This window comes from Eubalaena glacialis, chromosome 18 (genome assembly GCF_028564815.1).
Source record: "Eubalaena glacialis isolate mEubGla1 chromosome 18, mEubGla1.1.hap2.+ XY, whole genome shotgun sequence".
NCBI classification, from domain to species: Eukaryota; Metazoa; Chordata; class Mammalia; order Artiodactyla; family Balaenidae; genus Eubalaena; species Eubalaena glacialis.
The window spans coordinates 14,013,393-14,026,450 of NC_083733.1; the positions used below are offsets into that span (position 1 = coordinate 14,013,393).

The 13,058-nt window shown below is 45.7% G+C and overlaps 1 protein-coding gene across 1 annotated transcript in view; it reads right to left on the reverse strand.

Moving 5' to 3' along the window:
* The window catches only part of HYDIN (HYDIN axonemal central pair apparatus protein), a 389,934-nt gene that overhangs the window by 64,496 nt on the left and 312,380 nt on the right, over window positions 1-13,058 (reverse strand). Inside the window, exons 47-54 of the mRNA XM_061172597.1 lie at window positions 11,675-11,896; window positions 9,580-9,788; window positions 9,202-9,384; window positions 8,205-8,324; window positions 5,394-5,553; window positions 5,117-5,289; window positions 4,296-4,494; window positions 518-617 (exon numbers count right to left, since the gene is read on the reverse strand). Of these exons, the coding sequence (XP_061028580.1) occupies window positions 518-617; window positions 4,296-4,494; window positions 5,117-5,289; window positions 5,394-5,553; window positions 8,205-8,324; window positions 9,202-9,384; window positions 9,580-9,788; window positions 11,675-11,896 (1,366 nt within the window). The remainder of the gene's footprint in view (window positions 1-517; window positions 618-4,295; window positions 4,495-5,116; window positions 5,290-5,393; window positions 5,554-8,204; window positions 8,325-9,201; window positions 9,385-9,579; window positions 9,789-11,674; window positions 11,897-13,058) is intronic.

Consider the following 13,058-nt stretch of genomic DNA (forward strand, 5'->3'; position numbering starts at 1 on the left):
GCTGGCTTTGAAGATGGAGGAAGGGGACCATGAGCTGAGGGACGTGTGTGGCTTCCAGAAGGTGGAGAAGGCAAGGAAATGGGTTTGCCCCCAGAGGCTCCAGAAGGGGACGCAGCCCTGCCAACACTTTGCTTTTAGCCCAGTGAGATCCATTTTGGACTGCTGACCTAAAGGACTGTAAGATAATAAATATGTATTGTTTTAAGCCATAAAGTTTGTGGTAATTTGTTAGGGCAGTGATAGAAAAGCTACACAGGCAGGCAGATAAGAGCTCACTCTCAGGTGACTGTTCAGAAGAGAGCTCTGCAAATTTTATATTTTGACCACGGCTTGTTGTCTCCCGTTGGAGAAATTAAGATTCATAGTAACACTGCTAACATCACTTGAACTTGCATGATTACTATTTACCTAAATTCCACCTCTCTCCCCAACAACCACTGATCTTTCTCTACACAAGAAACATACTGCCTAAAAGATGTGACCTCTAAACACCCTTTCCCTGAAGGGGTCAACAGACCTTTGGGGAAGGTGATGTCCAAGGCAACGTCATAGGACTCAGCAAAGATCAGGATGTTTTCAAACTGAACGACACCAACGAGGTTGTCTGCGTCTAAAACCTGTCGGGGTAAGAGAAACTCTTTTGTAAAAGCAAGACCCACAAGGTGCTTGGAGCCTGAACTATGGAACATGCAGGAGGGATCATGAAGAAGGGGCTATGGTAAGGAACATGTTTGAAATGTATTTAGCTTTTGTTTTCACTGAGCATTTGGTAGGATGAGTGTTCTTCCTAACACCCTTTGGGGAAGGTTGGTGTAGACAATCAATAAAAAGATGGGGAAATGGGACTGCATTTTCCATCCTGTCCACTTACTGGGTTTCAATTATTTGCATGATTGTCACTACCTTACTGCAGTTTGGGTTGTGAGTATACATTGCAGGAAAGTGTTCTTTGAACTTTCAAGTCAAATAAACCTGGAGAGCATTTTTCTGACAGTTGAAATGAAAGACTTTTATATTCTAAATTATCCTTGCTTTACTAGTTTTATAAATCTGAACCGTTCTGTTCTTTGTCTCTGATTCAACCTATGAGTCAGATTTTTCATATAAAATAAGTGCTAGATTTTTCATATAAAATAAGCGTTTAATGTTTCTCTTTTGGAAATTTCAGATTTTAAAAAAACGAACATCATTACTATTGGAAATGTTAAAAAAAAAAAAAAAAAAGAAAAGCAAGACTCCTAGCCTCCAGCGTCTCCCTGCCCCTTCTGCTGTCATCCCTGGTGGTAGTACCTCCCTCACTGTCCTGAAGAACATCTGAACTGGTATCAGCTCTCAGCTGGATCCAACTGTTGACTCTTGAGACTAATGATGGGCAATAAAGGGTCTGCGTGTCAAGGGGAAGAGCCACTGGGCAGTGGGTGTGGCCCTCCTGCATCCGCCTGGACACCACGTGCCTCTCTGCTGAAGCCTCAATTTGAAAAACTAAGTCACCAGCTCCCCATTGCTTGTGTTTTAGGTGCCAACGGGGAAATCTGTAGCTGTCACCAAACAAGTTTTAATGCAGAGTTTCCATCTTATCTTTCATCAAGCATTTTGCCAGTGTTTCACAGAGCAAATTTGACTGCTTAAGTTTACCTTCTTTCTTTTGATGCTCAAACTCTGACAGAGATGACAAGAAGGGCTGGCAGCAGGAGGGAAAAATAAGACAAAGAACTTGGTTTATCAGATCCAGAATTTATATAGTTCTTTTCTACTGATAGATACCAAGTACCCAGAGCATTCTATTTCCTTTGCTTCCCTGCTTGGGAGTGGGGGGCAATTAAATTTTGTAATTGAGGAAAATAAGAAGGAAAATTTAAGAGGTGCAAAAATCAATTAGAGTTCACCAGAGCGCTTTTCAAAGGGACCAGAAAGCAAGGCATTTCCTCGTGTAGATGTTGAAGCAATGTAACCTGGGGAAGGGAAGCCTTAGACCACTTTGGGGGCCTGAGGGGAGATCCACTATGTATGTTTTGGTTGGAACATATAGGAATGTGATGTCAGTTGTTAAATTACAGAAATGTTTCCATACCAGTTGATAAACAGCTGTCATGATGACTTCTCCAAGTGTCCCCTTGATGCTTGCCTCCTGTACCCTCACGCTTCACCATGGGAAGCCCTGGGCTCGCCATGATCCATTAACTAAAGGATGAAGCTGGCACAGCTGGGACCCTACACCTGCTGTGTGGCCTGGATTCACTGTGCAGAGATCCCTGTCTGTATAGAGACTGGTGTTAAAAATGCTGACTGTCACCTCTGGGATTCATATACATTTGTGGATTGAACGAATCTATCAATATCTGTTTTCAGCTATCTGAAGGGCTGTCAGGGGTAGGTGATAAGACAGATTAATTAGATCCACTGACTGGCCCCAAAAAGTAGAAACAGGATTAATGTGTGTAAACTACAGGGAGAAACCTGAGTGCAACCCAACAAGGCATTAACAGTCAGACATGTTCAAAGGAAGATCAGGCTACTTGGAGATACTTGGTAAGTCTTCTATCCCTGGGGGTATTCAAAGAGAAGCTTGGGTGACTTCTTTTTTTTTAATTTTTAAATTTTTTTATTTTTATTTTTTTATTTTTTTTAACATCTTTATTAGAGTATAATTGCTTTACAATGGTGTGTTAACTTCTGTGGGTGACTTCTTGATTGTTGCATTATCAGCTCAAGCATCAAAAGTCAGTGACATTCATTCATTCATTCAACAGATTTTACTGAGTGCCTTTTACATCCAGGCCTGTGCTAGACACTGGGGATATGATGGGGTAGTGAGTTGAATGATGGCCTCCAAAAGGTATGTCCATGTCTTAACCCCTGGAACCTGTGAATGTGACTTCATTTGGAAAAAGAGTCTTTGTAGATGTGATTAAGTTAAAGATCTCTAGAAGAGATCATCTTGGATTATCCAGGTGGGCCCTAAATTCAATGACAGTGTCCTTATAAGAGACAGAAGAGGAGAAGACACAGACAGAGGGAAAGGCCATGTGAAGATTGAGGCAGAGATTGGAGTGATGCAGCCACAAGCCAAGGAACATCTGGAGCCACCAGAAGCTGGAAGAGGCAAGGAAGGGTTATTCTCTAGAGCCTTTAGAGGGAGCATGGCCTTGCAGATACCTTGATTTTGAATTTCTGGCCTCCAGAACTGTGAGAGAATAAATGCCTGTTGTTTCAAGCCACTCATTTGTGGTCATTTGTTACAGCAGCCCTAGGAAACTAATACAGATGATGAGCAATTCAGGCAAGATCTGGCTCCAGTGGAGTTCACATAAGGAAGTAAAGAAAGAAACAGGATAATGTCCGAATGGGGTGGGTGCTCTGAAGGACAGAAGACAGGGTGAGCGATTGCACATAATGAGGTTTCCTCAGTGGGATGATTAGGAAAAGCCAGCTGAGGCAGTGCTGTTGAGCAGACCCTAAGGCAGAAGCCAATCCCCCCAGAGCATAGGGACAACATTCCTGGCAGGGGTGCTGCAAGGCCAGGGCCCCGAGGCAGGAAAAACCTCATGTGGATACAGAGGCAGGCAGGTACTCAGAAGTAGGTGAGGACCCTGGGCTTTATTCTTAGTACAATGGGAAGACAGCCTAGTGCTTTAGGAAGGAGTGACCTGATTTGACTGATATTGTAAAGATCCCTCTGGACACCTGCGGGGAGTGGGAAGAGGGAAGCCAGCTAGGAAGCCTCTGCAGAAGTCCAGGTGAGCGACACAGCAAGTGGCCTGCATGAGGGTGGTGGCGGCAGTGGAGACAGGGAAGGGCACGGGCAGGAGATACACTGGGAGACAGAATTGACAAGACTTGTTGGAGGACTGGGATGGAGGGGGAGGCCAACAGGAAAACGGAGGAATCAAGGATGACCCCTGGGTGTCTGCTGGGAGCAACTGGTGGAGGCTGATGTTTACTGAGTTAGGACTCTGAGGGGTGACTGGGTTTGGGGGTCTTAAGTCAGAAATCTAATGCTTCTCGAGGAACAGTAACACCATTCATTCATTCATTTACTCATTCATCCACTCTGCACTGATTGAATGCTCTGTTCTTGGCACTGAGAAATCAGCCATGAACAAGACTGCCTTTACGGAGCTTACAGTTTTAAGCAGAGCAGGATATTGTGGGTTGGGGAGTGTCAAACGGGGATCAGATGGGAGCGTGTAACATGGAGACCTGGCTTGGTGGGTATGTGTGTCGGTGTGTGTGTGTCAGGGAACCCAGTGTGTACATACTTTGGTGACCAAGTCTGAAGACGTATGAAGCCTTACCTCCAAGCGAATCGCCTTCTTGATGTTGAAGGGTTTGGAGGGTTGGAAGTGCACTTGTAGGCTATGCTCAGCCTTGGGGGCTATGGTCCCCTGCATCGCGGACACGGTGAAGTCTTCGCCCAGGTGCTCCAGGCTGGTGATCCTCCAGGCCAGGGGCAGTAGTGTGATGTTGCGGAGAAGAACTACCTTGAAGTCTTTCCTGCAGAGACCAAGAGAAATTTTGCCAGTTTCAAATGATTTTGATTCATTATGGCAGGTCAGAAAAAGCACCTCTGGTTATTCCATTATTGCTAGTTCACTAATAAGTATCTATCAGGGAATGGGGCCTACCTGTGATGATCAAGGAATGCAGGATACATTAGCAATATTCTCTCCCAACTTCCTCAGAAATAAACATTCTCTATTTAGAGTAATACAATTCCAGTGAATGAATATGTTAATTCTAGGTTTGGTCTAGCGTTCTGTGTTTGTCCTCTAATTTCTAAAACAAAGATTCTTAACCTTTTAGGGTAATGGACTGAAAATCTGGAAAAAGGTAGTCCTTCTTCTGAGAAAAATGCAAATATGCACACCTTTGGCAGTTGATCTTAGGGGAGTCCTTAACCATTTTGAAGTCCATTCACTGAACCCAAGGTGACAACCTGTGAACTCAGAAGGTTACTAAACTATCCTGATTTGCACAGGACCAGAAGTTTCCCAGGATGCAGGACTTCAAATACTAAAACCAGGCAAGTCCCGAGCAAATCAGGATGAGCTGGTCACCTTAGAACTAAATGTTCTTTAAATGTCATTCCGGTCCTGGTATCACCCAGAACTCTGACCTGTGCAGCAAGAGCCGGTCAAAATGCAGTTGTCTGGGGTCCAGCTCCAGTTCTGGGCGGACCCCCTGGCAGCTTAATTTGAAGACGGCTGGCTTGGGGTTCTCCTTGATGCAGCAGACAATGCTGTCTTCAAAGACACCAACTGCGGTAGGGTAGGCCCAAACGTTCAGCTTCTAATGGGAGAGTCAAAACAAAGTACGTTTACACCGAGGATACCAAGGCCTCAAATTTCCCAAGAAAGCCTTGCCCTGGTAGACTCGTATCCATGTGACTGTACCTGCTCCTCACTGGGTTTCAGAATCATGTTGACGGGCTCCAGGAAGTAGGTGTTTGCTTTGACATCGTTCTGAAAACAGAAGGACACCTCTACGACCATTGGGGAACTGTTCAGGATTGTCAGTGTCTCCATGTTTCCTGGGAACAAGGATGACTTGTACCTGGAAACAAACAAAAATTAGGGATGTGGATGTGAGGATTGGCTGAGAATTCAGGTGGAAAAGGAGATTGTGAGGCGTAAGGCAATTTCAAAGGATAATGTGGCTACACAGAGGCAGCGTCATGGAGGCTAGGAACACAAGCTTTGTAGTTGTGAAGACTTAGAGCTGTGACGTGACCAGCCTCCGCTCCCATCCCAAGCCTTGGTCTCCTCATCTCTAAGATGGGATGATAATATCCCTTAGGATTTCCATGAGTATTAAATGAAATAGTGCACCTAACGCTCTGAGGACAGCTGCAGATATCAAACACCCAATCAATGGTAGTTATTACTATTGCAAAGATTTCTGACTGAAAAATCTGTAGCTCTGTCCTTCCCAGTGCTTATACTTCCAGGAGAGATGATAATCTGAGTAACCTGTTATTTCCTATCTGTCTTAGAGATGACCTCATTTACCACCTTCTCCTACACCTGCGCAGGACGCTACTGTTCCGACACGGACTGTCGCTGTTCACTGTTACAAGGCTGTTTCTGTTCCCTAGTGCCTTACGGAGAGATCCATGGAGTGGAGCACTGGAAGCTGCCCAGTTAATGGTACCAAACAGAAAAGGAACCACAGGAGGCACAAGGAAGATTAATGAACACACACGTCGCAGGAGGTCATAGCACAGGTCCGGAAAGCAGGGCACCATAGTACCCACTGGTGCCCAGAAACAGTCTGAAAAGCTCTCTGGACAGGCTAAGATGGAGGAAGGAAGGAGAGGGCATTGCAGAGACTAAATCAAAGCCCGAGAGATGAGCACTCTCTGTGTAACTGCCAGAGAGGTGGTGGCCTCCACATCCAGATGGCCTCCAATGCAGATGAGGACATTGAGGCTCAGTAAGACTTAAAAGAATAGATGAATAATACTTGTTTCTGGACCACTGTAATCGCCCTCCTGGATCCCTGCTGTCTGGCCCCATATCCTGGTTAATTCCAGTGCTGCTCTGAATACATGCCTCTCTGAATGGCCATCGTTTCCCTGAATCCGACCTCCAGGCTGCTCTGTGCATCATGTCCATTAACCTGACTCCCACTCCTTCTCTCGCCTAAGTCCTTCTACTGGGCTTTGAAGATCCTCTCCATCAACAGTCAACACCCTTCACCTTCATTTACTAGTCCAGCACCTTAGGAAATAAACTGGAGGTTATGAAGGGAATGGAGAACTAAGTTGGCTCATTAGTTTCACCAAGTAGGCATAGAAATAATCATTCTCTACTAATCACAATAAACGCTAGATTGAATTAAGACATGGTTGAGACCCTGGTTCTATTTTTGGTCTCACTTCCCTGCCTATACACTAAAAAACTTATATTTAACTGAAAAAACTAGTATTACTAAATATTTCTGATCACTGACCTTACCTGGGCCCCCGGTTCTACCTGATAATCTTAATCTATTTCTCTAATATTCTCCCTCTCCCACTTTGCACAAAACCTGTTTCATACCTTCTCCATTTTCTCAACATTTTAAACTTCCTTCCACTTGCCTCACTGTTAGGGATGCCCTCACATCATTCATCATGGAGAAGACAGTTGCATGGGAACCTCCTCACCATGCCAGCCAAATCTGTAAACTTACCTGCACCTGAAGCTGTCTCACCTCCCTCCAACCTAGCATGAGATGGTCCCTCTTCCTGGCAAAGGCCATCAGCTCCACATCTCGTTGTGTTGTTCCAGGGAGCTGCACCACTGATGGCCCTTACGTGCTCTGCAAACTCTAGCCACTTCCTCGCTACTTCCCCTTGACATCCAAACATCGTAAGAACAACAGCTTACGAACAGCCTTCCCTGCACTCCACGTCTCCCTCCCGTCCTCAACTCCCTCCATCTCCCTTCACAGCCAAGCTATCCCAAAGAGCTATCTCCACACTCTGTCTCCATTCTCTCACCTCCCACTGACTCCTCAACTCACTTTACCTGGGCTTCATCCTCAGAAACCCCCCCGCAAAGGGCTCTTGCTGAGGCTCCTATGACTTCCGTGTTGTTGAACCCTGTGGATGCTGATGTTCTCATCTTTCCGCCCTCTCTGCCGCAAGCAACATAGCTGACCACACCCTCTTCTCATGGCTCCATGACACCACCCTTTCTCGGTTTCCACCAATAGCTCTGGCCCTCTTTCTTATCTTCTTTGTTGGCCTCTCCTCTTGTGAGTGGTGGAGTCCTTTGAGGCTCCAACCATGGTCCTTCTCACCTTACTGTGGCCTCTCATCTTAGGTGATCTCATCCACACCTGTGGCTTTTGTTGTCTTGAAGATAGACTCTCCTCTGAGAACCAAAACTGTATAGACTACGCCCTGCTTTATGTGGCTACTGGCTGTTATCTCCCAAGCATCTCAAACTTAACATACCCCAAAGTGCACACTTGACCCCACCTTCCCCTACCAAAACCTGGTCTTCTTCCAGGCTTCCCCATCTGGGAAAATGGCACCCCCGTTCATTTGGGACCTTAGCAGAAACTTGGGACACAAGAACCCAGTTCTCCTGATTTGTGGTTCTGGGCTAACTGAGGCAATGTTAGTAAAAGCTACGTCTCCATAGGAACCCTGCTTGTACTATTCATGAGTCCAACCCAGGGGTCTGAAATCTGCTTTGAAATAATGGAACACTTACTTATCTCTTGATTTTCCACAAAGCAGTGGCCCGAAGTAAAACCTCTCCATGCTCACAATATACTTCTTAAAGATGACCTCATTTGCCTTCATGTCCCTCTTCTGCTGAGGGAAGACCACTCTGAACACAGGGGAGGAAGAGGAGAGGAGAGCTGTCTGAATTGCCTCCACATGATGTATACATGAACCCAACACTCCTTGTTCAGCAAAGGGTCCAGGTGTCTGGAGACAGAACGACTCTTAATTTGAGGACATTTATCGAGCCTTTATTCCTGTACCCTCCCATCCCCAACCCCGAGTGAAGATAGTACAGTTTGAACTTGAGAAAAAAGATTCCCAGTGGTGTCTTTCACTGCTGATCATGGGTGAGCTGGATCCTTTATCAGCTGATGGGGTTGATGATGGAGCTGAGCTGGATTTCCTGTTCCAGTGTGCCCAGCTAGAAAAAGTCCTGAGAAACCCTATGGAAAACTAGTTCTGGTGGATCTTAACCAGCTTCTGAATTCTCTGTCCAACGTGGTCCCTTGGTGAGAACTGCAAAAAAGCTCCTCTCGGTGGACAAGCTATAAAAGGCCCCACTAGCTTGCTCAGTCAGGTGCCTTTATGTGGTGCGTAAGGGACTCAGTGTTTGGTAGCTCAGGGAAAAATCTCCTGCCTGTGGAGATTCACACATGTAGGGATATCATAGGATAAAAAGTCCTACAGTAAATATAAAATCGGTTTACACTTGCTATAGAGTTAAATAAGCAAACTAACTTGTCACAGGAAGACTTTTCCCCCCTCTTCACTCCTATTAGCTTTCTCTTTATTTCAGTCTCATGGTACCATATCATTCCTGTGACTTAGTCAATGTCCAAGACTTTGGAGCCCAATACAAGAGGGCCTGAGATGCTGTCCCAGTTCCACATTTGTATTCAGAGCCACCTTGTTCAGGGCACCACGGGGGAAAACGAAAATGTATCTGTCAACCTTTTCTTTTCAAAACAAAGTACACTTACTTTGGGTCTTGGCAAATGTATGGGTGAGTGCAGACACCTCGGCAATAAAGCTGGTACTGGCGGTGAGTTCCAAGGATCTCAAAGTTAAACGTTTGGTCAAAGATCCCAAGATCATTGGAAGAGAAGTGCACTCGCAATGTCACCTCACCATTGGCTGGTACGATCCACCGGAAATGGTTCAGCCTGAAAATGACCACACAGGCTTTTAAAGTGAGAACGCTTCCTTCGGGCCAAGAGAAGACAGGATTGGTGCCTGGGAGGAGTCCGGTCCTGCTGGGGTTATAGGCATGACCGCCCTGCTCCCATCTGGTGCTGTGACAGCCACACCCTCCATCTGGGGCTTCAGCCTTCCCCTCCCTGGGCTGCTCCGAGGCCCACCTGGGGAATTTCTCCTGTGAATGCTGCCCAGAGAAGTTGTTCTGCTCTACGTCCGACAGGGGAGCAATGGTTCCAGAGGTTCCCCCAGAAAGGCCCTTCCTGTTGGAGGCCATGCGACGTTTCTCCTTCTGAGTCTCGCGGGTCTGATCTGCTTTTTCTTTAGTTTTCTGTCTGCTCCCCTTAGATGAGGTGGTCTGCTCCTCCTGGGTCTTAATTAAAAATGAGCACCGGGTCTTAAACATTCATCTTATGAACACAGGAGCAGGAGACAGAGACGCCCATGACATATGCCTGCAGTCTGCGGTGACCACGCTGCAGGTTCAGGAGGCTGGAGGCTGCCTAGAGCAGCAGAGCCCAGCCTGTGACACTAGGGTACAAGGGAAGAGGTAGAGTGGAGAGAGTCTAGTGCTTTCCTTGGCACCCCATTCCCTGAAAAGGAGGCCAAAACTCCAGAGAACGCTTGAAGCTGGCAGGGAGTAAGTTCCTATATTGCACTTTGTTGTTGCACTTCCTTAGTATCTTTTAATCTAGACCCCTCACTCCCTCCCAATCACACTGACTTTTGGCAGAGACCAGATCTGTATTCTTACAGAATATTCCATAGTCTGCAAAATTTCTAACTACTCGCAGAGTGTCACTTAACTTATTCCTTTATTTCCCGCATTTCATGTAAACTGAAAATTAGATTTAAAAGCTTGATTAGATTCAGAGATGATGCTGTGTACACCACACTCCATCACGACGGGAGACAAACAATGTCAGGCTGACCCCTGATTACAGACGCAAAGTGTGTTTGTGTGGCTGCAGCGGTGCCCACCAGATCTTGGCCATGGCAAAGTGGACCTTCCCCTTTGCAACCAGCCGGTCACCTGTGGGGTGATGCTCTGGCTCAGAGGGAGAGTCTTGTTCCCTGACAAACCAGCACTGTGGGTATCCACTGGCGCTCCTTAATCAATTATGTCCTTGGGTACACCAGTACTTTTTAAATTCTACCATTCTTCCTATAATTTTAGCTGCCATTCTTCTAGAAAGAAGCGCTTTCCTTCATCAATTGGAGATGAACTAGAGTTCCTCCTAAAACCGTAAGTTAAAGAATGCTAAACTCTTTCCTCTTAATGGTCAATTTTCAGAAAAGAGGTTGGTGTAATAGTCACCTCTGATGGTGGCAATATTTTCTTCTTTATCTTTTTTATTGGACTCTGCTCAAGTAAGGCCTGCCCACCAATGCTGTGACCTCAGATGTTGATTTCCTACTTACTTATTAAACTGAAGTTTGGGGCTCTCTGTTACCTAACTGAGCTGTAGGCAGGGCCTACAGGTGACCTTATTTGCTGGTGATTTTATTTGTTTTTTGCTGACATGCATGGTTTATACGAAGCAGGCTGTGTGAGGAGATTCAAATTTTGGGCCCCCATACTCCTCTGGGAATAAAAAGCCGCTCCATAATTTTTAATATCCATGCATTCTGCATATTATCGGTCAAATCTATTTTTCCTTTGTGATTTATTCCACTAATTGTATATGTAATATATATTTTCTACTTTTACATGATTTCATTTTGATCGCTTATATTTTTAGTCCAGGTGGAATTAATTTTACTGTATTATGTCAGGCAAGGAGATTAAAAAGCAACTTTTCCCAAAATATCCAATCTTCCCCATATAATTTCTTTAATAATCTGTCCTTTCTCTAATGGTGCATGCTGCCTTAACTTGTATCTGTTGATTCTTGTATTCTTATGCACTCTGTGAATTACCTTAGCTTCACAATACATTCTGATATCTCTTTAAAAGAGCTAGTTTTGCTGCTTACTTTTTCTTGCAGATGAGCTGCAGAGTGATTCGACAAGTTCCCTAAACCATCCACAGGAATTGCAAAGGTTGGAAGGTAAGAATCAGTCATTTTCAGTCTCTTCTTAGGGGAGTAGGAAGAGTCAGACCTGGGGAAGGTGCAGCTTAGGGAGGCTCAGGCGGAATCCCCAGAGAGTAGAGGGAAACACCCCAGTGAACACGACACCCAACACTGCTTTTTTTGGCCACGTGGAGGGCCCGACTGAACTCCCGCCAAGGTCAGGAGGACAAGCTGCTCCCTTTACCTTTGAGGAGCCTGGGGTGGCTGAAAGCTCTGCTTCTGCTTCCACTTCTCTTTTCTCCTCCATCAGGGAGAGCTCTTTGGACGGTTGAGTTACAAACATGAAATGCTTCAGGATTTCTGTCATGGCCAAAGGTAGCCGCTTCACAGGGTAGGAGATGAGTGAGAATAAGGTAGGCGGCGGGATGGGTGGTCCAGAGGAACCCAGGCCCAAGAGGTCTAGGATCTAAAGGAAAAGCCCAAGATTAATTTCCTGTGCAGAGGGGGGACTACCCCTAACTGCCTCCCTGAGTGAGCACAGGACGCTCAGACTCTCCCTCCTTTCTCTCAACTTTCTGATGCCCTGCGATGGGCTTGGGTCAGGGACAGCGTGTAAAGCGTCTCTGACACAGCTCTGCAGGTCCTTCCAGATCCCCATGCCCCCAGACCCGCCTGGGGCTCTTGCTGTGGGCTGCGGGCTCCCTCTCTTATCATAACCCTTGTCACTTTATTATAACTGTCTGTCCTTGCAACTGAACTGTAAAGCCCATTAGGACCGGAACCGGGCGATTCCATACCACATGGCCTAGCACACAGCAGGCACTCAAAAACAATCTCCGTGTAAAGAGACCAGCTCCTAGGGTTCTGATGTCTATAGCATAGAGTTGTTTCATTTATTTTCAGATCCCCTGTTAATTTTTCTTTTACCTTTAAGTGTTCTTTCCTTCCAAAGGTGAAAGAGAGTTAGGGCTGGAGCAGGTCATACACAGCAAAGAAAAGGAAAAAAAAAACCCACCAAAGATTCTGGGAATGGGGTAAAAGATGGGAATGAAGAGAGAAGTAAAAGAAGAGACTTGAGAGAGAGACAACTTATCCCTAGAGCATTTTCCCATTCTACTCTGATATATGATAAATGAGAGCATTCTCCAGAGCAGCTGGCTTGAAAATCTAGTAGTAACTTCCTTCTCAGCTTGTAAAACCCTCCGAATAAGGATGCTATCCCCTGATTAATTGTTGTCATCACAACAATTAGGCCATCTGAGTGCCCATTCTATGGACTAAATGGGCTATTAGGCCTAGCAGGTAACTACCTTCATGTAATCTTGTGTTTCTAATTCTCTGGGTCAGACAGCAGAAGACATTTCCTGACCAACATGTAGCTAGAGTTAACTCCCAGGATTTAGAACGTCTGTGAGGAAAGGGATGAATAATTTGTACCACTTATTAAATTAATAGAGGCAGGGAGTTCTTTAAGCTACAGTCTGACCTAGGACTCCTCTCTGGCTCCACTCCCTACCTTTTAAGGTTGCATCTAGTTTCTGATAAAAACTAAACCAGAGGGACTTCCCTGGTGGCACAGTGGTTAAGAATCCACCTGCCAATGCAGGGGACACGGGTTCGAGCCCTGG